Source organism: Emys orbicularis, chromosome 6 (genome assembly GCF_028017835.1).
Source record: "Emys orbicularis isolate rEmyOrb1 chromosome 6, rEmyOrb1.hap1, whole genome shotgun sequence".
Taxonomy (NCBI): Eukaryota; Metazoa; Chordata; order Testudines; family Emydidae; genus Emys; species Emys orbicularis.
In genome coordinates, this window is record NC_088688.1 from 112,172,889 (window position 1) to 112,199,450 (window position 26,562).

At 46.8% G+C, this 26,562-nt stretch overlaps 1 protein-coding gene across 1 annotated transcript in view; it reads left to right on the forward strand.

Annotated features, from left to right (window-relative positions):
* The first annotated feature begins 23,444 nt into the window (after positions 1 to 23,444).
* GLDC (glycine decarboxylase) overlaps positions 23,445 to 26,562 on the forward strand; it is a 68,805-nt gene continuing 65,687 nt past the window's right edge. The window contains exons 1-2 of the mRNA XM_065405918.1: positions 23,445 to 23,741; positions 24,107 to 24,185. Of these exons, the coding sequence (XP_065261990.1) occupies positions 23,445 to 23,741; positions 24,107 to 24,185 (376 nt within the window). The remainder of the gene's footprint in view (positions 23,742 to 24,106; positions 24,186 to 26,562) is intronic.

Here is a 26,562-nt window from a genome sequence, read left to right on the forward strand (position 1 = left end):
GTTATAGCCCATGAAAGCTTATGCCCAAATAAATTTGTTAGTCTCTAAGGTGCCACAAGGACTCCTCATTGTTTTTGCTAAGTACCTTTGTGACTTAGTTGCTTTATTACGAAAGTGACTGTGGTCTGTGAGGAGACTTGATAGATATTTGGCTCTCTGGTCAGGGCAGCAGGAGCCACAGAGCTGTCTCTGAGTGCATTACACACATCTCAGGATAGGAAGTCCAGCCTTCTGACTCCTTATTTTGACCCCTCTCTTCACCATGGGCAATATGTTCTTTTGTTGTGTATTGAATCTGTGGGGTTTGTCAGTGCACACTAGGTGGCAGTCTTTATCTTACATTTCTCATGTCAACTAACTGCTAATGAGCATTTTCCTGCATACTAAAAATGACTAATCTGCTCAGGCTGTAAAACAGCAGGGAACCAAGGGAGACGAGCTCTGCCAGTAATCTTACTGCCTCTACAAAGGTTTAATTTAGAGCTGCAGTTAACTGTTCACTAAATATCCAAACTGGCAAATAAGCTGCAAATGAATGGAGGGGCCTCCTTGTAGTCATCATCTGCTCTGTTTTGTGACACCTCCAGTATGTTCTTTATTCGTTGCTGGTAAAAGATTCTGAACGCACTTTTGCCTACCACTTTTAGATGTCATCGGGCTCCATTACTGTAGACTCACTTAAACTAAAGTCCTTACAATATCTTCTCCCATAAACATACAGCACCTTCTTCTTACTGTGGCTGGTTGGGGATAATACAAACAGCACCTTACTATGGCTGGTTAGAGATAGTACACAGGGCCTGTAAAATAAATGCCTTTAAAAGTTGGCCTTTCTAGAATTTTAAAATTAAAAGTAGTTCCTGCAGAAGGAGGATTAGCACCTAGGATCTGTACATTATGTTGTAAAAACATAATTTTATATATTTTCCAATTGACTATTATTTGAGCAATGGGGTGGGAAGTGGGCAAAAACAGCCCAAGATAGATGGGACTATCAGCAAACAGCACTCATTTTGTGATGCATGTACTTATTGTATAACTTCAAATCCCTTCTTCCTAATGATGAGGTCTCAGTTTGATATGCAGAGCTCTAATTCATATAAGCATTTCTGTGAATTGTGCAACTTTCCACCGATGAGCCTAATTCAGACAAAATTATCTATCCTTAGCTTCTCAAGTTGAGTAAGCCCCAGAATATGATGGATCCTGGCTCTGCCACAGGTGAACCTATTAGAAAGGAAGGTCAGCCTGTACAGAAGTCCAATACCTCCATGCCCATAAGCTGTGAAGTAGTAATTGACCAGGAAGAAAAGAATACATGAAAAAGATTATGCACATGAACTCTCCATTTCCTGTATTGTTCATTCCTGATTCTTTTTTCCTTTTAAAGCCCCCAAGTGCAACTACACAGGAAACAGGAGTTACTCCAGTTGCAGGCTGAAGTAACCTCCCTGAATGGTGCAGGTGAAGAAAACAAAGAAAGAAAATTCCCCCCGTTTAAACAGCCCTTCATATTGTCTCAAAAAACTATTCATTACAGTGAGGGGAGACAGTAATAATACTTAATTCACAAGGGTATAATGGGGATTAACTAATGTTAGCAAAGCTCTTTGTGGATGAAAAGTTTAAGTATTATCATCATTAGTATATTTGACCTTATTCAGAACACACAAGGGAAAGTAATGTTTGATGGAGGAGCATAAAATCAGTAGTGGAATAAATACTAGTTGCAATCTTATAAATTTGAATTACAAGAAATGGGGAAGGGGGATGTAGCCATTATGATAGTGTGCTGTGTAAATATTGTACTCAAAAGGTGTCTAGCTGCACCTTTAAGATTTTATTTAATTTCAGTTGAGAGGTCAATAAGAGAAGGTGACTATTTTCAGGGTCTACTTTTTTGTTTACTTCCATATTTCCACCCTCTTTTACTGATCTTGTTAACTAACTGTAAACCTTTGGGTGCCAAATGTAGTGCTGACATGCAGGCAAGTTTCCTTAGGGCCAACACTTCCCCCCCCCCCCCCCCCCCATTCTAGTGACAGGACACTCACAGCCCATATCCTCTGGATGCTGATGTGAGTGATACATACTATATAACCTTAGGCCTAAATTGTGCTGAAAGTAGCCACTTTGTCTTCTGGCCCATGAAAATGCCATTGGCTTCTTGAGCCCTATAGGTGTGAAAGCTAATATCTATCTAAAGGCAAATATCCAAACTTTCCTTTTCTGGTGATGCAGAATGCTCAGTCAGGCATTTCATTCTGCCTCCTTACTGAGAGTGTCCCCTTGATTCTGCTGTGCCTTATTTCTAGATTTGCTTGAACACTTGGAAGTGACATTGGGGAAACTCCCTGATGCCCTGCATAAATGTTAGAAAATAATTTTTGAGAGGTAAGAATCCAAGCATCTTACCTGAATGGCAATGCCAATCCAAAGGTCAGCCAGGGAATAGCAAAAAAGGGCCACGAATACCTCACAAATGAAGATTGCCCCCCCCCACACACACACACATTTACTTCCCCCTCCCCTTCCCAAATGCACTGAAGTTTCACAGAGTACCATACTTTGGAAATCTGGGGAAAGAAAGCCTCTTGGGGCAGTACTCCCAGGTAACATTTATTGAAAGCAGAAGATAGTACCTCACTCACAGATACACAGAAATATTACTGTAGTGTAGAGTTGGAATTTCTGTGGTCTTCATGATTGCGGAAGGAGAGTTTGAAGAGACCGAGACTCAAGCACTGTGTGATGAGAGAAAAGAGAATCTTACTCACATAACATCTCCTCTAGCCCCAGATTTGCAGAAGTCACAGAAACCTGAGGTTATTCTTTCTGTTGAAGCAGACCTATTTAGTGAATGTCTGCCTTCTGTGGGGACTGAAGCCCCAAATATGGCTTGCACAGTTTGAGTAGCCTGTAATATTTTGGCCAAATCAGGACCCTAGGGCAGTGGAGAATTAATTATGGTAGCACCAGGATCACAATCTTAGAGAGCTTCTATTAAAAGGAACAAACTTGCTCAATGGGCAGGTTTTTCTAAGTTCTCAATGATAGCTCAGGATCTGTGTCCATAGCTTTTGATTTTGAAAGAAGAGAATTCATTATTTGATCTTATAGTGCAGTGTTGCTGGTAGTGTCATAGCATCTTGTTCTAGCTGAGTTAGAGCTTTTTCTTTTATGTCCCTTTTATCGCTCTTCAGTGATCTTTCCCCAAGCTGTGAAGTACAGTCAGTAAAATGCTCTGGGTCATGCAGTATCAGCGATCAGTGCTACTGTGAGCTGCTGGTGCCAGCTGATTCTCAATTTTTGATCTGTGGTAAATTCTATGCACTCAGTCTCTCTTGATTTAAGATTATTTACTTCAGCCAAAACTAAGCAGATCTTAATAGCTGGAGACCAAAGTCATCAGGACAAATTATTCTGGTTATATCCATGCTACCCCACTGACTTTATCAGGATTGGAGAAGTGCAGATAAACCACAGTTTGAGAGGGGTAAAGTTATTGAAATCAGAATATTAAACAAAGGAAAAGCCATGTAAGGGAATTGTGTACACTAGAGGACAGTATATTTGAGCAGACAGACAGTATATTTGTGCAGACAGCTATTTAAACTCTGGCTGTGGTACCTTTATGTATATAGGGCAAAGGGGAAGGGAGACAAACAGGCTGAGTAAATGAGAGAGAGAGAGAGCGAGAGAGCACACACACGCACATGAGAACCTTAGTGAGAAGAACACAAATGTAGAAAACACTACATGGCATTACTATAACTGTTCTAAAGTTCCCCTCAGGCCAAACATTTAGAATTTCAGCCCCATTAGAAAAATGTTCAGAAAAGTATGAGCTTGTGAAAATAGGGCGAGACTGGGACTCCATCGCTAGGCTTAACAGCAGTATTGGTGGAGTGCTCGAATATAAAATAACACCATGTAGATAGCTTGACTTCACACATATTGGTCCACTTCTGGGCTGCACCCAAACTTTGGTTCCCAACAAAGCAGCATTGTGATGAAGAGAGTAACAGCTTTGCCAGCTATCTCCTGTTACAATGCCCCCTACATATGGTGCTGTAGATAGAGTTTATGCCTAAAATTGATCCTGTGGAAAGGGCGGTGTCCTACGGCTCCCTGTTGAGTCTCCTCAACATGAGAGCAACTTGCTTTTTCCTCTTCTAGTACAAGATGTTCTTTTCCTGTGTCAGCAAGGTGGACTACTCCCTTGTCTCAAGCCAAAAAGGACCTAGCAGTCACCTTTACAGTGGGGCAGCTGATCTCATCACTTTGAGGCATCTTGAGGCTTCCCACCTAATTTATACCCCAGAACACAGGCTGGTATTATAAAACCATGTATATGCAAGATCCCTCCTTACCTCCCCTTCCTGGAAGAATAGAAGGAATCTTGCACACCCCAAAATTTTACATCCCTTGGTGCATCCATTGTGAGGAAGCCTCAGCTGTTTCAAGTTTTAAAGCAGCAAGATAGATGAGCCCAGCAAAAGATGTACTGCCGGCAGTAGATTAAAGCTATGTGTGGCCTGGATCTAACAATATTTTGGGGCACTCTTGTGCGGAGTGTTGGATTTAGCCTTCCTGCCCAGGCAGATTGATTCTTCCAGTCCTCCCTGACTTCCAGTTCTGCCCCTCCTCTCTTCTTGATCTTGATGCAAAATTGCTGGAAACACTCAGCTCTGAACAGCACCATGTCCTGCTGGGCTGCCTTTGACTCACTGTTATTTTTACACTCCCTCTTAGTGCAGGAGCTTTAATTCCTCCTATGTCCCTCTGCCCCAATAGCAGAGCACATAAATATCTTGGTAATCAGAAATAAAAGGAAAGCAAACTCAAAGTAGTATATGGCAATTTGATGAGGCTTTGGTAACAGTCAGTGATGCTTTATAAAGTTTACTCAAATCATTGATTTATTCCAGGACTAAGCCCCAACATTTCCAGGAGCAGCTCAGGTATGTTTCAGGAGAGCTCTGACAGTCATGGCAGCTGAATCCCTCTGCTAGCTTGTGTGGGGTCTGTGGTTCAATCACTGGCCTGTAAGTCACAGTCAAACTGCAGTGACTGACAATATGTAGGTACTCAACATATGTACATACATAATTAAGTTTACAGTTTAATGAGTCCATGACACTGTTTTATATTGTAAAATTAAGCAGATATGTTGTCACAAGTCTGTCAATGCTTCCCTCTTTTTTGTGGGGAGGAGTTGCTATGAAGTTATTTTATCTTGTGTGAATGTTTTTAATAAAGCATCAGATATATTTATGCTTTGCAAAATTCATTTTTGAAATAGTTTTGACTGATAGTGAGGTTATTTTTAAGCATTTTTAATCAATGTTTAGTTTCACAGCTATGGGAAATTATGGGGGGTCAGACAGTTATTTAAAAACAATAATTGAGATTCAAAAAGTTAAAAATGTAACCAAACACAAATTCTCAAAATATACAAAATAAATATCCCTAAGTCAAACTCTGATGTTCTAATGCAAGAAATTTTATCATTTGTGTGTATGATGAAATTGACATTTATCAACTTTTACCGATTAAAAAGTAATCCTTCCAAGCCTATAAATAACCTACGGCAAGTTATAAGGCCAGGATTCTCATGTTAGTTTATAAAAGGTTTGACTATGAAAGTTCCAGAGAGTGTGGAGCTGATTCTCATTTACAGTAAGGCCCCTTTACACAGTACTCTGACAAATACAATTACAAACCCTGAGGCTTCTTTACACTGCCAGAGTAACATAAAAGGGCTTTATGTAACTGAGAATCAGTCCCTGAAGTTTGGAAATAGTCAGTTGTTGTTACATTCTGTGTGAACAGGGGATTGAAAGCTATCTGAACTTTGAAAGTGACTTAATATTTGATTTTATATTGATGAAACATTCTCATACTATATGGTGTATGAGCCATGCTTTTCCCTGCACAAGACAAGCCATTAGTGGATTCTTCTAATATTACAGGGTATTAGGGTGACCAGATGTCCTGATTTTATAGGGACAGTCCCGATTTTTGGGTCTTTTTCTTATATAGGCTCCTATTATCCCCCATCCCCGTCCCGATTTTTCACATTTGCTGTCTGGTCACCCTACAGGGTATAGCTGAAGAAGGGAATAGTGTAGCTGACCAAAAATGTGGGATCCAAACTTAACACACACATACACCATCCCCCCTAAAGAAAATGAAGTTATTTCTGTAAGTTATATTGGGCATTAAACTGAGTCTCCCTGGCCCTGAGGAGGTGAAAAAAGAGGCTTTAACACATTCTGAAGCAACATCTGGCTACATGTTCTGAAGCAACACATGGCTAGAAAGGAAACTGATGGGGGGGGGAGAGAAAGGATGAGGGGGATGGACAGGAACAGGGAGAGGGAACATGTGGGAGGAAGATGGATCTTATTAGTGGAGAGATACGCAGGATCTATTGTCAGGGACAGATGAGCGGGAGGGGAAGCAGAGGAATGATAAAAATTGGGGAGAGCAAGAGGGGACAGAATAGAGCAGGAGAGTGAACAAGTTATATGGGGAGAAATGGAAAGGGTAAAAAGGACAGAAGAATTGAAAAAGGGGTACAAGTATTTATTCAAGCAGAGAGAGAAATAAAAAGGGAGAGAAAACAAAGTTGGCAGGAAGAAGGACGTGCATGGAATGAGGATAAAAGTTGTTGTGAACCTCCAAAATGCACTAGGGGATGCATTTCTAGATGAATGAACAAGTGCAGACAGCATTTTTATAAGATTATTTGAAGCCATTCTCTGCTCCACAGTTCTGTATCCAGTTCTTTCCACGTGCCAGGTCCGTAGGGTACTAACACAGCACTGGAGAACATTACTTTGCCCAGTTTCCCGGGAACTGACCCTGTCTTTTATCCCATCATTTGCTTTTAATTCACTGAAAGTTGAAAAACTTTTACCTAGCTACCTTTGCTCACTTTCTGCAGCTCCATCCACTTTGGAGTACAGACAAGTCCTTGTCATAGGAACACAGAATTACATTACCATGCCACTGGTTCAGCAAGTCTGGTATTCCACCACAAGCACTGGTCACCTGATGCTTCATGCAGAAGTGAAATACATACAGCCTCACATACCAAGACAATTGTGGGCTTTGGCAATAACCTTTCTTCTGAGCTTTGGGGAACTGGACACATCTGCCTCTTTATTGAGTCTTGGACACCTACCTTTTGAATTATTGCGTGCTCTCCTATATGGTGCATCCCAGAATCCATTGCATCCCATTTTATATGGACATTTAAAATGGAAGTGGCTTGATTCAGCTATTGTTCACTGAAGAGGTAGGGATAGTTGTAAAAGACATGGGAAACCATGGGCAGAAGGAATGTGAAGACATGCTGGGAAGGAGAGGAAAATACTCAGCCCACTACTTGAGTAAAGAAAATTTAGCACCTCTGCACAAAGAAAAAAAAGAATATGAACAACAGCTATGTATGGTCACATCCAAAGCAAAGGGCAAAGGTTAGTGCACTGTAGTTTAACAGATATATGAGAGAGGTCAATGAGGCTGAAATTGCGAAAGTAAGCCATGGGGGAAATGTATCTGATAACTGGGCCATAGAAGATGGAATTGAGAACCCCCTATGTTCTGATGTGGGACACTTAACCAATGCAAATACAGCATTTTGCAACAATGTCTCTAATTGTATATTTAGATGGCTAAAAGTAGGGATTTATCAATGATCTTGGAGAAAAGAACTAGTTCCAATCTTTGCCCAAACCTTAGAATGAATTGAACAATTTTGGGACGTATAAGAAAAAGTAATTGGAAAGATCCTTTTTTGTTTGTACATCTTTGCACTTCCTGCCTTCGGCCGGGCCCAGAACCTCAGATACCATACCTGGAAAAACTTATTCTAACAAAATATCCAACTCAGATTATTGGACATTTCTATGAACTGAAGTATTTCTTAATATTGTTGAACATTAATTATCTTGGACATAGGCTGCGTGGGCAGGGTATGCATTACAGATGTGTTAAGTATTTGCAGAGATCTTTAAATCCACTCAAACTGACCCCCAGGTCTGATATTCTTTCCTTTCCCAAATATCAGCAAATGTTCACTGAAGTGAAAATGTAAGATGATGTTGTTTACCCATCTGGAAATCTGGCAAGTCCTTCCCCACCAGCCAGCCTCCTTCTCTCCAGGCCAACAGACACCCTTTGGCTTCCTGAAGACATCTATGCTCAGAAAGAGAAGTCCTGGGGCTTACTAGAGAGGAAGGGCCAGCTGTTTGGGGGAGGGAAGGGAAAAAGATTGTTTGTTGAACCGCCAAGCAAATCTGCAAGAAGTGACTCTTGTCCTGCCTGGGCAACACCAATAGAAGTGTTCAGTTTCTGAATCCATGTTACAAGCCAAGCTCTGCAGGGTTCACTAGAGCCTAGTGTGTATTAAAATCCTATTGAATTAAGTGCTGTGAGGAATGAGAGAGGGAGGAGGAGATTTACATGAACTTTTTACCTCCTGGTCAGCTCTGCATCTTGTGACTCTTTTGTATTGGGTTGCCATGGCAAGCTGACCTGTCTGTAAAATAGGTCATCCTCTCACTGAACCAGAATCTGTAGTCTGTTGGGCATCTACAGGATAGCATAATACCATATAGGCTGCAGATAGGATTTCAAATGTTACAAGATATGTAATCTGGGGTCCACAGGGATGCAAGCCTCTTGCTGTAATGCAGAATTTAGGGATGGTTAAATATCCAAATATCTTGTATATTACAGTGAGAGCACATGGGATTTTAAATTTATGTTTACAGTCTGCTAATGTATTAACATTACTATTAGCATGGTGGTATTTGTAGGGACTGTCTCAGGCAGACAGAGCATGAGCAGTTGCTGGTAAAAGCATCCAAAGGGGGGAGGGGGAGAAGGAGAGAGAAGACAGCTTTTCACTGTTCAGCAATGAGTGTAGATTTACTTAACATGATTTAGGCTCAAATCCTGAAAGCTGCCTCACAAAAATGGGCCCAGGCACCCTAGCAGAGCCTCAGGAGATCTCCGTTAGCATAAGGATCTGCCCACACTGAGCTGCTTGTAGGATCAAGGCTACAATTCTGAAAAAATGTAATTTTGTATGGAGGAAAACTCCTTGAGTCTCCTTATTTTATATTTGAGTCTTTTAGATCATGCGATCCATTCCCAGTTCTATTTTTAGACAAATATTTACTGCTCAGTAATAACTACAATACTTCAGCCTGTCACTGCTCATTGTCAGTGTAGATTAACATGTTTGATATTTATTAGTAAAAAGAGGCTCAAAATAGGGATGACATCACATAGTCCTTTCACATTTCCTTTTACTTTCTTTCTAGTTGTTAGAGATGCTGTGTGTAGCAAAGTTGCCACTCCCACTCATACTCCTCTTGGCTATATATGGCATTTCAGCACCTTTTCCTCAGTTTTCCACACTGTCCTTTAGCCTTCTCTACCCATAGGAGTATCCTAGCCCTCCAGCCAGGGCCGGCTCTGGCTTTTTTGCCGCCACACGCCACACACAGCGTGGCAGGGGAGGGCGCCAAGCCCGGCCACAGGCCGCTCTCCCCGACCGGCCGGAGCGCCGGGGGGAGGGCGGCGAGCCCGCCGCGGCTCCGCTGGCGGCTGGAGCGCCCGGCCGGGGCTCCGCTCTCCCCGGCGTCCAGAGCGCCGGGAGGAGGGCGGAGAGCCCGGCCGGGGCTCCGCTCTCCCCGGCGGCGAGCCCAGCCGGGGCTCTCCGCTCTCCCCGGCGGCCAGAGCACCGGGGGGAGGGCGGAGAGCCCGGCTGGGGCTCCACTCTCCCCGGCGTCCAGAGCACCGGGGGGAGGGCGGAGAGCCCGGCCGGGGCTCCGCTCTCCCCGGCGGCCAGAGCGCCGCGGGGAGGGCGGCGAGCCCAGTCGCGGCCCCGCTCTCCCCGGAGCCAGAGCGCCGCGCCGCCCCCCTCCAGGTGCCGCCCCAAGCACAAGCTTGGTGGGCTGGTGCCTGGAGCCGGCCCTGCCTCCAGCCACACCACTTTACAGAGTCCAGCCCCTTCCAGGGCAGAGCTTTTTACTAAAATCCAACAGAAAGTAAAAACAACTAAACCTTAAGCCCAGCTGAGCTCAGCAGCTACTTCTCTCTCACAGTCATACTTTTGCCCCATATAGTTTTTCACCCACACCTTGTCCCCTGGCTCCTAGGCCTCAAACAACCCCACTGTCCAGGGGATAGTACATCCTTCCCCTCACTCAGGGGTTCAGACAGGCTCATCTAAGTTCCTACCTCCATTCAGGCATCCAACTCACACTGGAAATAGCCTGTCTACTCTTCTCCCACTTTCTGCTTTCCTTGGGGCAGCTTCCCACATGACAGGACCAGAATCTTCCTCCCATCTGATGTCCTCTCTCCTCTTTTAAATCCATCCCATTCACCTGACCACATCCTTCCCAGGTACAAGCTGTGAAGTTACATCGCTCTCTGGATCCTTTAACCCTTTTGGTGCCAGTGTGAGCTAAATTCTCCTCTCACCAGTCCAATTCAAGTCAATGGGGTTGTTTGTACCAGTGCAGCTGAGAGAAGAATCTCATAGACTCATAGACTTTAAGATCAGAAGGGACCATTATGATCTTCTAGTCTGACTTCCTGCACAACGCAGGCCACACAATCTCACCCACCCACTCCTGTAACAAACCCTGACCTATGTCTGAGCTATTGAAGTCCTCAACTTGTGGTTTAAAGACTTCAAGGTGCAGAGAATCCTCCAGCAAGTGACCATTGCCCCACGCTGCAGAGGAAGGCGAAAACCCCCCAGGGCCTCTGCCAATCACCCCTGGAGGAAAATTCCTTCCCGACCCCAAATATGGCGATCAGCTAGGGTTACCATACGTCCGGTTTTTCCCGGACATGTCCGGCTTTTTGGTAATCAAACCCCCGTCCGGGGGGAATTGCCAAAAAGCCGAACGTGTCCGGGAAAATACCGGCCGGGCACTTCCCCTCCCGCGGCTGCTCTGCTCCTCCCCTGACTCTTCGGCTCTGTTTAAGAGCCGAGCTGCCCGAGCGCTACCGGCTTTGGGCAGCCCCCTTGCCTCCGGACCCCAGCCGCCGGCCGGGCACTTCCCCTCCCGGGCTCCAGCTGCTCTGCTCCGGCGGCGCAGGGTCCGGAGGCAAGGGGTCTGCCTGAAGCCGGTAGCACTCGGGCAGCTCGGCTCTTAAACAGAGCCGAAGAGTCAGGGGAGGAGCACAGCAGCCGGAGCCTGGGAGGGGAAGTGCCCAGCCGGGGGCGCAGGGTCCGGAGGCATGGTGGCTGCCCGAAGCCCGAGAGCTACTGGCTTCACGGTTTGCCGGGCAGCCTCCAAATCCTGCGCCCCCGGCTGGGCGCTTCCCCTCCCGGGCTCCAGCTGTGCTGGGGAAGCGCCGGCCAGGGGCGCAGGGTCTGGGGGCTGCCCGGCAAACCGTGAAGCCGGTAGCGCTTGGGCAGCCCTTTTCACGTGGCTGGGAGGGAGGAGAGGGAGTTAGGGCGGGGACTTTGGGGAATGGGCGGAGTTGGGGTGGGGAAGGGGCGGGGTTGGGGCAGGGCCGGGGATGGGGAAGGGGCGGGGCCAGGGCCCCTTGGAGTGTCCTCTTTTTTTATTTTTTAAATATGGTAACCCTAGATCAGCTAAACCCTGAGCATGTGGGCAAGACTCACCAGCCAGACACTCAGGAAAGAATTCTCTGTAGTAACTCAGATCACACCCTATCTAGTGCCTCCTCTGTTTTTAATTGCCATTACTACACTGTTTTTTTAAGAACTACTGAGGTAACAAGTTCCATTTTATAATATATGTTGCACACCTTGGGCTGGATTAGACAAGGAGATTGCACCTCCCTGTCCCCCTCATGCAATGTGTCTTCTCCAACTCTCCTTGGGGTTGCTATTTGGAGAGGTAGATTTACACCCTGATTTTGCAAGTTGATCTGAGGTGAACTCCTGCAGTTAAAGAGGGCTCTACATGAGTGGAGAGGTCACATGCATAAAGCCACTTGCAGGATCAGGGCCTTAGTTTCCACTAGAGGCTCCATATGATCCTGCTGAGAGATCCACTTGCTTTGCAAAAACAATGAGGAGTCCTTGTGACACTTTAGAGACTAACAAATTTATTTGGGCATAAGCTTTCATGGGCTAAAACCCACTTCATCAGATGCATGGAGTGGAACATACAGTAGGGAGGTATAAATACACAGCAGACTTCACAGCAGGCTCTGTGCCCTGGTTTATGCCAATCTGAGCAGGTATAAACCCGGGACGAATTTATCCCACTTTCTTTGTTTCAGCTTTGGAAAAACTGTTAGAAAGGTACAGTATTGCATCACGTCAATATGAACGATCTGCTTTCTAAATATTTGCACTCAGGAAGACTAAAATATTAGCAGTGCCAGAAGAAAATTTCTCTAATATTGTCTTTGCTGTAGTATTCAGTTAGAGTGCTGTTAATTACTTCTTGTCTCTGTGAGGAGTATCACAGTACACATATTACCCATAGAATCAAAAGTAATGAGGATATTGTTTTAGAAGTATATAAAAGAGTCTGTAATAAAAGGACAATACATTTTTCCATTTTGTTGAGAGTCATGAAAAAAACATGTCACACTCTTGCATCTCTTTTAGTTTAAAATTTTGCCATGAGATCCATGGCTCAACCATTTCCCCCCGAAACTTAAAAAGAAAAAGGCAGCTTGAGGCAGACAAGACACCCTGCATGGAAAATTTCAGCTCAAACAGCTCAAGTTTTGGCAAAGTTATTAAAAACTGAAAACATTCTTATACATGGGACGTGTTGGGCATCTTTAACTATAGATGGTGCTACCAGCTCTGCCTAGGACTAAGGGGGCCCTGATCCTGATGAAGCTCTCTGGACAAAGTAGTAATATAAATATATAATAATAGTGATGTGATACATTTGGATAATAAAACATGAAAGTAGTTTATTCAGCTCTGAGTTCTAAGAGAGGGCCAAATCCTGCAATCCTGACTCAAACGATAATAGGTTTAAACCCCACTCCCCTCCCCCCACAAAAAAAAGCCCACAACAAATTAAACAAAAACACTTTGTTTTGAAGGTGACCTGCAAAAGAAAAAATGCTTATGCCCCTTTTTCAGTTTTATGATTTATAGAGTGCTTTACATTTTTGAGATTCTCCCCACTCCCCCATTTTTGCTCTATTTACACTAGAAATATGTTTGAGCTACCTTCTTATTGCTGGGAGACTCCTGGGACAACTGGAGAAACAACAGAATTATGAGAGATAGGAGGCTGAGAGGGAAAAGGATTTTTAACCAGACTCTTTTAAACTCTGTGTCTTGATTGGTTTTGTTAACACCCGATTAATAACTTGGGAACAATGATGTCCTTTCGTAAATTCAACTGAGTGTTGAGGAAGCTCTCATCCCAGTTCTGCCAGCATAAACAGGGAAGATGAGACTTGATATTTCTAAGATGTTTTAAAAAGGGGTTGGGGAGGGCAGAAAGTACTAATTAAAAACAAACAACCTTTTAGTCTTTATATATACACATCAATGAATATTTTCCTTAAAAGGGCACAAACACTCTTTCTTTTGCAAATCACCTTTAACTCCCAAATGATAACAATAAAAGTAAAAGTGCAGATGTGCACTTTCCCGAAAGTGGCAACAGGGTGTTAAGTCATCTAAGGAATAAACTGGAAAGGTTTGGATCTGCTGGAGAGCAATTTATTTTATTGCCTAATAAAACAAGATTGGGCCAGGGAAGTTGTTGTACTTACTGCATAGTTATTCACAATCGATAACATGAATCGATATCAAGTATTGGTATAGGTAATGTCCTTAATCAGCTAAGTATACATATATCCATAATTAGTATTTTAAAATAATTGGATATTATTAATTTGATAACATCAGGTACAGTGTATCCAATAAGCCAAGTACAATTGTATCTTTGACTTAGTATTCAAGGTCTGTCTAGTTTACCTTTGTACCAGGTTAGAGGAAGAGCAAGAGAGAGAGATCAGAAAACTATCCGCTCAGTGACAAATAATCCTATCCTCCTAGAAGCTGCAACCTTGACAATCTTTGTTTTCTCCATTCTCATTTTGCAATGTTTGCAGAGTTCAGTTTCAGGCATTTTTAGGCTTGCTTATAGATTTTTAAAAGTAAAAACTTAGTACCATACAAATATCTGTTAGAGATTGCAATAATCCAAAAGATACTATGTATCTGGTAGTAGATAAGATAGACATTATGTCACTGTAGGAAGGACAGGTTGAAGTCATGGAGATAAAATCCAATAGAGTTTTCTGTAAAGGAAAATAAACCCTACCTCACTTGTGCACATAGGGAAGGGGTGAGCAAACTTTTTGGCCTGAGGGCCACATCTGGGTATGGAAATAGTATGGTGGGCCATGAATGCTCACAAAATTGGGGGTTGGGGTGTTAGAGGGGGTGAGGGCTCTGGCTGTGGGCTCTGGGGAGTGGGCTCTGGGGTGGGGCCAGAAATGAGGAGTTCAGGGTGCAGGAGGGGGCTCCAGGCTGGGGCAGGCGTTGGGGTGTGGGGGGGGATGAGTGAGGGCTTCAGGTAGGGGTGAGGGCTCTGGGGTGAGACTGGGGTTGAGGGGTTGGGGGTGCAGGAGGGTGCTTCAGGCTGGGACCAAGGGGTTTGAGGGCAGGAGGTGGATCAGGGCTGGGGCAGGGGGTTGGGGCATGGGAGGGGGTCGGCGGTGCAGACTCCGGGCAGCACTTACCTCAAGCAGCTCCCGGAAGAAGTGGTAGGACCCCCCTCTGCGCACTGCCCCGTCCGCAGGTGCCGCCCCTGCAGCTCCCATTGGCCATGGTTCCCAGCCAATGGGAGCTGCGGGGGCGGCACTTGGGGGTGAGGGCAGTGTGCAGAGACCCCTGGCTGCCCCTACGCGTAGGAGCCAGAGGGGGGACATGCCACTGCTTCCGGGAGCTGTGCGGTGCCACGGCACGCGCGGAGCAGGGCATGTCCCCAACCCCACTTACCAGCTGGAGCGCCGGAGTGGGACAAGCCCCAGACCCCGCTCCCCAGCGGGAGCTCGAGGGCTGGATTAGAACGTCTAAAGGGCCAGATGCAGCCCCCGGGCCGTAGTTTGCCCACCCATGACATAGGGCAAATGCTGCCTCACTCCCTTTATATGGGCACAGAAAGCCCAATATACAAGAGAACCAATGAGGGGCAAATGGGTAAGGCTTGGGCAGGCCAGATGTTAGCGTGTAGCTCTGATAATCTGTCTAGGAACAATTGATTAATTTTGTTTGGTATTATGAACCCTCTGTGTATCTATATCAAAACAACAAACTCCCTTTTGATTATCAGTCGGGTCTGCACCTTCTCTGCTGTCTTTTTACTTCCATCTTGGACTGAAATTCCAAAGGGCATTGAAACAGGGCTAGCAATGGTTGGTCATTAAAGATTATCAGGACCTGTGTAGATCTTTCCCAGGCTGAGCGAAGGAGTCACTGCATTCTAGATAAAATCAGTTTTCTCCAACTTCTCTGCAGAGGACTAAGGTTTGAGGGAATGGAATTTCCCCAGAAAAGGGAATAAAGATGAGATGTCGGTGCAACCCTCAAAAAAACCAGACTGGGTTAGTTGGACAAACAAAGGAAGCTTGGGGCATGAGAGAGGAACAAAGAGGTAGGCTCTTGTAACACAGGGGACCTTTTGACTAATGTGCCAGTCAGGAGCTTAAGGACACCAACTGCAAGGGGTCAACGAGAGACAGACTCAGTAAGTAGGAGAAGTCATGAGCTTCAGGAAAAGGATCCTGGATTTGTTAGAAGAATCTGACCAAACCCCAAAGAACTCGAGTGATGTGGAAACCGAGGCAGGAAATGATATATGGGTGTTTTGTACAGGTGTGTACATCTCTTGTGCTGTCTAAAGTAAAAATAATTGTTAGAATCCTTTTGCAAAGTTTGCATCCGTTTGACTTAACTATCTGGTGCCCTTGAAGAAGTAAACTGCAAACCAGAGAAGCTCTTGGAAAGTATGTGCATAAGCAACTGGAGAGTCTAGGGGAGCTGGCACCAGTCTCAGGACCTAAGCATCTGGACCATGGTGCCTCATCACTCAGAAAGGGGTGCTAGAAAGAAGTACTCTGAGGAGCCAGAGGCAGTGACTGGACATTACTCAGACAAACTTAGGGACATGTGGCCACTGTGTGGGACCCAAACACAGCAGCCTGTTAAGTGTCCAGAAGGGGAAACTGGACAACAGTTGTGACAGTGGCATTGTGATGTACTATTTTAATGTGAACTTATATTTCTGGTTGGTGGCAGCTCTAAACCCATATCAGCAGGCACTATGAAAAATCATCTGTATTTGCATCATGCACTCAGTGTAGCACTGATGGGTACAGTGGGGCAAAGGAGACTTTTAGCCCTCTAACATAAGTTAGAACAGCCTTGAGACTTATTCTTTATGCAATAACCTCTAAGGGATATTCTATAACCAAAAACAGATGGGGAACAGAGTGTGATTGTGCCACATCCCTTTCCTCACTACGCATGCCCCCTACAGATGGGGCTTCAAGGGGCATGGCTTACAGCCATTCTGTTCTATCCAGGGAATTCAGGGACTCTTCCCTGGGAATGGTTTTCCACGGGCTTTATGGCCCCTCTATGGTATAAAAGGAACACAACAGAAGGGGGAATACAACCCACAGTCTAAGTACTTTATATGTGCTAGGGGGAAAGGGGAGATACAGATTTCATGCTAAGGGAACGTTGGAAAGTAATTTTTTTCCCCGGTAATAAAATTTGCTACCAGGTCCTGATGACAGAAATACAATGTGATGCTTTTTCCTGTAAAGTGGTAAACACAGAAAGATAATGACACACATCTTGCCTGGTATACCAGATTATGTAAATTTTCAAATTACTTATTTAGGTAATGGGATTTTCACAGTACTTAAAACAGACAGTGTGGAGACTCAGGATAGAGCTTGAATATTTTATGAGAAAATAAGCTGTTTGTGTGTTTAGGCAGTGACCTCTCAAAATTAATATGTAGCAGTAACACAAGATCCAGAAACATCTTCATGGTGTGCTTTTTATTTTCTAAGGGTTAAGATCTTTTATTTTCTAACAATCATCTGTACTGTAGATACATTTTAAAAACAGAATTTGTTAATTCATCCTTACTGCTTGTTTATAAGACTCGGTGGTGGGGAAAACCTTCTAGCTGGAAGCAGTAGCCATTCTACAGGTAAGGCTTCAAGGAAGTCTGAAGAATCTTCAACACTGGGCTAGATTCACCCCAGCTATAAAACGTACACTACATCTCTCTGTGCCTATGCATCCAAGGAAGGATTCACCCCAAAAAAGGTCAGGTGGTACTGAGGATGTCCTGCCTCTGGGGTTCAAGTTCTGTTCAAAAACAAAAAAAATGGGGCGATCAGGGAAGCTCCACGCGCTGGCCCCATCCCCAGCGCAGGGTCTGCAGCTCCCATTGGCCTGGAACCATGGACAATGGGAGCTGCGGGGGTGGTGCTTGCAGGCATGGGCCGCACACACAACCCCCTAGCCCCTCTGCCTAGGGGCCACAGGGACATGCCGACTGCCTCCAGGAGCTGCGTGGAGCCAGGGCTGGCAGGGAGTCTGCCTTAGCCCTGCTGCACTGCTGACTGGTAAGCACCACCAAGCTGGAGCCCGCACCCCAATCTCCCTGCTGTACCCCAACCCCCTGCCCCAGGTTGGAACCCCCTCCTGCACCCTAACTCCCTCCCAGAGCCTGCACCCCAACCTCCTGCCCCAGCCCTGGGCCACCTCCTGCACCCCAGACCCCTTATTCCCAGCCCCACCCCACAACCCACACCCCCAGCCAGAGCCCACACCCCCTCCTGCATCCCAACTCCCTGCCCCAGCCTGAAGCCCCCTTCTGCACCCTGAATTCCTCATTTCTGGCACAACCCCAGAGCCCACACCCCCAGTCGGAGGCCTCACCCTAAACCCCTGCCCCAGCCCAGTGAAAGTGAGTGAGGATGGGGGAGAGTGAGCAATGGCGGGAGGGGGGGATGGAGTGAGTGGGGGTGGGGCCTCAGAGAAGGGGCAGGGCAAGGATGTTTGGTTTTGTGCAATTAGAAAGTTGGCAACCCTATCCAAAGCATTTCTCTGGCTGACAATTTTGAAAGAGAACTAACCTATTATAATGAAGTATAATAAGAGAGTTATAAATCACTTTAAAGAACAAAATAAAGTAACCCCACTGTTCTAGATCTGGTCAAGCTTCCTCTGCTGGAGCAGGCTGCTGTGCTTGGATCCAAACCCTGGATCCAGCATGCTGAAGCTCCCCTGGGTCTCAGCAGCTTCAGCCAGTCTGTGACCATTTGGACATACTTCTAGAACATAGACTGTCTGTTACCACTGCCAGGGAATGGGATCCTGTGGCTAAACTACCCTCGGACCCAACACCAGGGCTGATCCCCCTCAAAGTGCTAGTTGCTCCCCAGAGCTCCATCTGGTTTATTCTGGGTACTCAGGTGTTCCTGAAAGTTAAGCTAAAAACCAGACTGTTGAAGCAAGAACACACAAACTTTGCAAAAGGAATTCCAAACCAATTCTACTTTGCTCATAGACAACACAAGAGAGATACAGATCTATTGGGGGGGGACGGGACAAAGTCTGCATGCAATCCCTGCCTCAGTTTCCTCACCGCTCCAAGAGTCCTTTGGGAATTGGTCAGTGTCTTTCAGGGAGTCCAGGATTCTGCTGCATCTCATCCCATCCCATCCTCTTGCCTTTCTTCCTACCTCTCAATCTTCTTGCCTTCTTGTTCTAGTCAATGAGCAAGTGCTACTCAGCAGACCTTATCCTTTTATAACTTCCTGTCCCGTCTGTCAGGTGACTTCCCTGATCAGCCTCAAACCCCCATCAACTGATCAAAGCACCCTATCAGATGATCTGTGGGTTGGTCACTAGTCCACCTGGTAGAACAGGTTTCTGTGGGCAGTAGACAGTTCTTTGTCAAAGGGTGTTTGCATTTGAAAAGAAGGTCATCAAGGTTTAAGGATCCTCCCTGGGTAAACTTCTGCTAAGTGCAAGAATTTATCCCTCCTCACTCTCTTTTTCAGCTCATTATGTATGCTGTGGAGCTAAGGTGAAGGCAAAGAACAGTTTTGCAGTCAAAATGGCCCTCCCAAAAACAAAATGGAGTTTGCAGATTGATATAAATACTTGCAGACATATGGGTTTGAGTGAGCCCTTTCAGCCCTGATTGTTGGTCAGACCAACTACATAAGGCAATCCTCAGAAACTTCTCCTGCATTTTAGGTGTCCAGAAAAGTTAGCATGAATATGCTACCCACTGTGGCCCACTTAGGGGAGTTACTACAAGCATGTGGTGGATCCCTAACAGGAAATTTACAAGAATTCACCATTCCAACTCCCACTCTAAGCAGCTCTGCAATTCCCAGGCATGCAGGGTTCTTTGTTTTCTTTATGCCCTTGCTCAGCAGACTGATGTGTACCATAGATAAGCCACTCCACTGCACCACCACAATATGGGGGTTGCAAGAACTAGAAGGCTGATTATTTTGCCTGGTGAGGGCCCTAAAGAAGAATCACTACAAGTTTTCATATAAGGATGCAATTACCATTTATGATAAAATTAGAGATATCATGTCATGCTGCATTCTGGGAGCACCTTTGAAAAATGTGCTGGCAAACAGCCTTCAGAGTTCTGACATCAAATAAATAGCTGCTCCCTTATGGTGGTGAGACAAATATCCATGTTCCAGTTTACTTACATTAAAGCTTGCTGCTGCTTGCAGTGAGGATGAGAAGGAGGGGAATCCCCAATTACTAGATGAAATAAAATAAAAATAAAGATTAAAACTAAAGGTTTCCTTAGAGATAGAAGATGAAATTAGAGACCTAAGGGCCAGATTCTCAGCTGATGTAAACGAGCACAGCTCCATTGACTTCAGTGGAGTTATGCTAATTTATACCAATTGAGAATCTGGTCATAGGCATTTAGTTTACAGTGAATTTCTTTTCTCTTTTTCCTCCACTCCTCTTCCCTCCCAAAACTGGCTATATGCCAGTATCTTACATGCTAATAATCAAACACATACAAGATTGTATAGCCTAACTATCTTTTTAGGTTAAAGAAAATCACTTGCAATTCTGATAAGTATACTTTATGAACAGAATTGTCAAAATCTGTACCATGCCTACAAAATGGGAAAAGATAACAGTTTACGGATACCGCAGAATTTCATCTTCGTAAATGGAAAGGGTCAGAATTTATTCAGATCATAAAGGGTTTGAGGAGAAAGTAGTTTTTTGTGGGGGAGGTTCATACAGATGATGGATGTTGAGTGTGGGGGATAACTTTTTTTCAGTTTCTTGGTAGGCAGTCAGATATTCTAAAAATGGACACCTAAATAGCCAAACATTACCTGAATTTAGACAATGAGGATTTTCTGATAAAAGTATTATATTTATGGCTGATATTATTTCACTACTATGAAAAAACAGCACTATATTTTTGTTTTAAACTTATTCTTCAGATGCTAGTACTTGAACAGAACTGCAGCTGAACAGTACCTGTATTTTGCACTTATATAAACCTTTCCTGCCACTTCCCATAAAAGTTGCTGGCTGTAAATCAAATACAGTAGCAGTATCTTCTTAAGAGTTTGGGGAGTGGGGGAGGGCAACAAAAAGTGTGCTACAGAAGTACGACATATTGTTACTGTTAATCTTCAGCCACTACTTCCCCCTCTTTCAGATCTGAATTTAGCTTACACTTTGGCACTGTGATGTGTTTACAAGAGGATATTATGTAAATGGCGACAGACACTTGATGTGTTAGGCTTGCCAATGCTTCCATGCCTTGTCATGCCAATACAGTTATTGAAATAGACCTGAAACTTTAGAGTTGCTTGAGAGGGAGAGGGGTGGGAGCAGGGGAACGGGGGCAGGACTGGAGTAGGGAGATCTAGAACTGAAGGATGAGGGGCAGTGGAAACATGAGGAGAAAAGGAGCTGTAGGGTGAGGGCTTAATGCGGGGCAGTGGAAGGGGGGGGGGGATGAAGGGGCTGGAAGGTAGAATGGAGAGCTAGAGAGAGTCCACTAAGAGCCTGGACTGAGGAGCTAGAAGGGGAAAGATAGGAGATGGGGACCATAAGTGCAGGGGAAGTGGGATTACTGGGGATAGGGATTGGGGGGGGCAAGAGTGGTGGTGGGGGCTGAGGATGGTGAGGGGAGGGCTGGGAGTGGGGATGGAGAGGGCTGGGGATTGACTGGAGTTGGGTATGAGGGAGGTCTGGGGGTGAGGAGGGGGATCTGGGGATGGGGAGGAGGATGATGTATGGGGAATGAGGTATGGGAGTGGGATGGACAGTGGAGGAGGAGGAGGAGAGGATCTGGGGGTGAGGAGGGAGTGGGCTGGATAGGGCAGGGGGATGAGGGGGGTCTAGGAGGGATGGGGGGACTGAGATAGGGGGATGAGGGGGTCTGGGGGTAGGGGAGTGGATGAGGGGGTTTGGGGCGGAGGAGAGGGGGAATGATGGGAGAGGGGGGAATGAGGAGGGTCTGGGAGGGATTGGGGAGGATGGGGGAGGAGTGAGGGGAGTCTGGGAGGGGAGGGATTCTGGGAAGGACAGAGGAGGGGGATGAGGGGGTCTGGGAGGGGAGGACAGGGGAGGGGGATGAGGGGCGTCTGGGAGAAATTGGGAAGGACGGGGATGGGGTCTGGGGAGGATGGGGGAGGGGGATGAAGAGCATCTGGGAGGGGTTTGGGGGAGGATTGGGGTCTGAGCGGGATTGCAGAAGACGGGGGAGGGGGATGAGAGGGGTCTGGGAGAGGAGGGATTTTCGGGAGGACGGAGGAGGGGAATGAGGGGGTCTGGGAAGGGAGTGATTGGGGAGGTTGGAGGAGAGGGATGAGGGGGTCTGGGGATGGAGAAGCAGGCTGGGGAAGGGGCTTCACAGGTGGGAAGGTGGGCTGGGGATGGAGAAGGTGGACTGGGGAAGGGGAGAAGAGGCTCTGCGGGTGGGAAGGGGGGCTGGGGATGGAGAAGGCGGACTGGGGAAGGGGAGAAGGGGCTCCGCGGGTGGGAAGGGGGGCTGGGGATGGAGAAGGTGGACTGAGGAAGGGGTCTGCGGGTGGGAAGGGGGCTGAGGATGGAGAAGGCGGACTGGGGAAGGGGCTCCGTGGGTGGGAAGGGGGCTGAGGGGGCTGGGGATGCAGAAGGCGGACTGGGGAAGGGGTCTTTCTGTGGGAAGGGGGATGGAGAAGGCAGACTGGGGAAGGGGTCTGCGGGTGGGAAGGGGGCTGGGGATGGAGAAGGCGGACTGGGGATGGGGAGAAGAGGCTCTGCAGGTGGGAAGGGGGTTGGGGATGGAGAAGGCGGACTGGGGAAGGGGGACTGGGGCTGGAGAAGGTGGACTGGGGAAGGGGTCTTTGGGTGGGAAGGGGGCTGGGGATGGAGAAGGCGGACTGGGGAAGGGGCTCCGTGGGTGGGAAGGGGGCTGGGGATGGAGAAGGCTGACTGGGGAAGGGGCTCCGTGGGTGGGAAGGGCAGAGGCGGGCTGGGGCTGGAGAAAGCGGACTGGGGAAGGGGCTCCGTGGGGGGGAAGGGGACTGGGGCTGGAGAAGGGGCTCCACGGGTGGGAAGGGGGGCTGGGAATAGAGAAGGCGGACTGGGGAAGGGGGCTGAGGCGGGCTGGGGCTGGAGAAGGCGGACTGGGGAAGGGGCTCCGCGGGGGGAAGGGGGCTGGAGAGGGCGGACTTGGGAAGCGGCTCCGCGGGGGGGAAGGGGGCTGGAGAAGGCGGACTAGGGAAGCGGCTCCGCGGGGGGAAAGGGGGCTGAGGCTGGAGAAGGCGGACTGGGGAAGGCGGCTGAGGGATGCAGAAGGCGGACTGGGGAAGCGGCTCCGCGGGTGAGAAGGGGGCTGGAGAAGGCGGACTAGGGAAGCGGCTCCGCGGGTGGGAAAAGCGCTGGAGAAGGCGGACTGGGGAAGCGGCTCCGCGGGGGGAAAGGGGGCTGAGGCTGGAGAAGGCGGACTGGGGAAGGCGGCTGAGGGATGCAGAAGGCGGACTGGGGAAGCGGCTCCGCGGGTGGGAAGGGGGCTGGAGAAGGCGGACTAGGGAAGCGGCTCCGCGGGGGGAAAGGGGGCTGAGGCTGGAGAAGGCGGACTGGGGAAGGCGGCTGAGGGATGCAGAAGGCGGACTGGGGAAGCGGCTCCGCGGGTGGGAAGGGGGGCTGAGCCGCTGAGGGGAAACTCGCCCTGTCGGTGGCAGTGGGCACAGCGGCAGGTGGCCCGGGCGGGCCGGGCTGTGTGGGGCGGGGCCAGGCGGCCCCTCCCCTCGGGCTGCCATTGGCGCGGGGCTCTGCGGGTGGCGGCGCCTTGGGGCCTCCCCACAAAGTGCCCGGCAGGTGCGGCGGACGGGCGGAGTTGGCCGGGCACGGCGGCGGCATGCAGACCTGTGCCCGCTGGTGGGGGCGGCTCGTGGGCCGGGGGGCCGCTCTGCACCTGCCCCCGGGCGGCGCTCTGGCTGGGAAGAAGCCGCCGGGCAGATGGGGATGGCGGGGGCAGCAGAGCGCGGCGGCGGGGGGCAGCGCCCCCAACACCAGCGCCGCCGCCGCCGCCGCCGCCTCGCGGTCCTCCCGGTACATCGAGCAGCTCCTGCCCCGGCACGATGACTTCTCCGAGCGGCATATCGGGCCCCGGGACAAAGAGAAGCGGGAAATGCTGCAAACTGTGGGTCTGGCGGTAAGTCCCTGCCGGCTCCTTGCCGCTGTGCTGCCCGCTCTGCCCCATCCCTCCCTCGCCGCCCGTGTCTTCCTGCTCCCTTCCTACCCGCGTGTGCGTCTTTGCATCCCCCTAAAACCGCTTCGCCGCCGCGTCCCCCCGGCTCTGCCTCCCCCTCCGTCCGCAGGGGAGTTCCCGAGCGAGGCGCACAACGGCGAGAAGCGGGGACTCGCTGAGACTCCGCTAACAACGAAACGCGTCTCAACAAAGGTCCCGCTAAGAGCCGGCAAAGGGGAGACTCTTTTAAAGTTTGCGTGCACCTTGGTGCAGGCTGTCCGACAGAAAGCTGGGTAACGCACGGTACTCACATGAATGTCCTTTTTCAGAGTATCGATGAGCTGATGGATAAAACCGTTCCTGCCAGCATCCGCCTGAGAAGGCCCCTGAAGATGGATGACCAAATTTGTAAGTGACCATTTCACGCTGGACGCCAGTAGGAGCTTTGTGTAAAATCTCCCCCTCCTTGCCGCTCTTGTTTCTAGTCTAATTAATCAGCATTACAATAGCTCAGCGGAGGAGTTACAGTTTTGCTTTTCTTTATCCCAGTAATTAGTCTGACTAAAATTGTGTAAAAACTGTAACAAAAAACCTACCTATTTCCACTAAAATGCAACAGGACTTAACACAAAGAAGCAAGAATAAACGTACCAGTGCTATACTGTATTGCTCTTCAATCTGTGATGTTGTGCCTAATTGTAGCAGTATGTTGGTTGCATAAAAGTACCTGTTGTTCTCACATTTGAAACAAATAAGAAAACTTTTATGGCAGGATGAGACTACCTCATTCCAGGCTGAATCCTGTGTTTTGAGTTAACTGAAGTGCAATAATCCTTGGTATGCCCTGAAAGCACTGTGATATGGATTAAAAATTGCTGTTCATAAATCTGAGTCACCCTAGCACAAATTATTACAAGTTACCTCCTATGCTGAGTGACACTTTGAGACCTGTTGCTCAGAATTTACATCTTTAAATAAAATACCAAAAAAGACTAGGAGGCGTCTGTACCATACATAAAATAACTATTTATATTTGGAAGTTTAGTCTGATTTTTTTTTTTGAGATTGATCCCAGTGTATGAATCAATGATGTGCATACATTTTTAAAACTGGAATCGGAATTCAGCACATCATGAGAAACAAAGGTGTTCCTTTTGTACTTTAATAAACGTAGAACCCATTTTGATGAAAACCCGTTTGCAGTATTTCAACCCAGCAGAATTTTTTTTCTAGTTGAATTAGTCATCTGAAAATGGTATTTAACTTGGATATAGAGGTTACTTTTAATAGTAGCCTAAAACTCAACTATAATAGTACTAATGGGCACTAGTATAATTCAGCAAATTACTATTGTCATAAATCAAAGCTTACAGGTGCTGTTAGTATAATGGGGGAACTTGTGGATTTCAAGTCCTTACAACTAAGGAGGTCTCCAATCTTTAATTAGAGGGAACATTTTTAAAAATATACAATTATATTAGTACAGAAAGACCATAATAAATGTTTGCCAATATCTTCCTGGAAAACACACTAGTGCCAAAAAAACGTTTTAAAAGTCGTATTGACTAAATAATTGCACTAAAACATAAAGCTTAAGAGCTGCCCAGCATCCTGAAAATCACTACATCAGTATCACCTTTTAGCTTATGTGTTTAACATATTAGCAAGTAGGATAAGTTATTTTGATTCCTCTTGCTCCCTTTTAATATTGCTCATCAGCAAATTGTAATTTAAGTGTAAACTTTAGGCCCTGCAGCTTCTGTAAGGTTCCTGGCCAGTTCAATCTGGTTAGTTTGAGATGACATCACAGAACAGAAGCAGCAGCCAGAATGGCCAGGAAAGCTATAGCCTGAAAAGACTACTTCTAGCCAGGAATTACACAATATGATGAAAAGTCTGTTATTTCAAAGATTTTATTTAAATCTTTGATGCATTGGTGTATTTTATTTTTAAATAATTTTTACCCACCTCTCAAAAAGAGTGGGTGATCTTAAACTCCTCCTCACTATCTTCATGGTTTGCGTAAGTAGGGATAATTTAATATCTCCCTAATGGTGACGTAGCTAGTCAATATATTCTAGGATTGGAATGTCTCTTTATTAAAAGTCAAAGCATATTTGTAACTTGTGTTTTCATCAAACTTGTCAGATCATTTTAAAACTGTAAATGAACTGAAGTAGAACCTCACTAATGTACAGTTCTTAAAATAACTCACATACAAGGCAGTCTCTCCCCACTTCTCAAAGACTTAATAGTAATAGAAAACATCATTACAGCATCTGCTAAGACTTACTGAATATGCTACACTACATTTATTGATACATTGTAAGTGATCATAAATTAAATACTAACCTACTGTTGTCAAACTAAAGTACATTTTGATGCATTATCCTTTCTATAATATGCTCACGTGCTAATTTGTATAATTAATTTATAATGGGTCTCCCAATCGCAAGTATGAGTTAGGGTACGTTTACACTACTTGCCGGATTGGCGGGTAGTGACCGATCTATCAGGGATCGATTTATCGCGTCTACATCGATCCCCGATCGCTCTGCCCTCGACTCCTGTACTCCAGTGCAGCAAGAGGCGAAAGCGGAGTCGACGGGAGTGGCGGCAGTCGACCCCATGCTGTGAGGACGCAAGGTAAGTCGACCTAAGATACGTCGACTTCAGCTATGCTATTCTTCTCGTAGCTGAAGTTGCATATCTTAGGTCGATTCCCCCCTGTGACAAAGTGGGAATGTTCTTAATTTGTTCTTTGAATGCTGAGTGGGGAGTATTG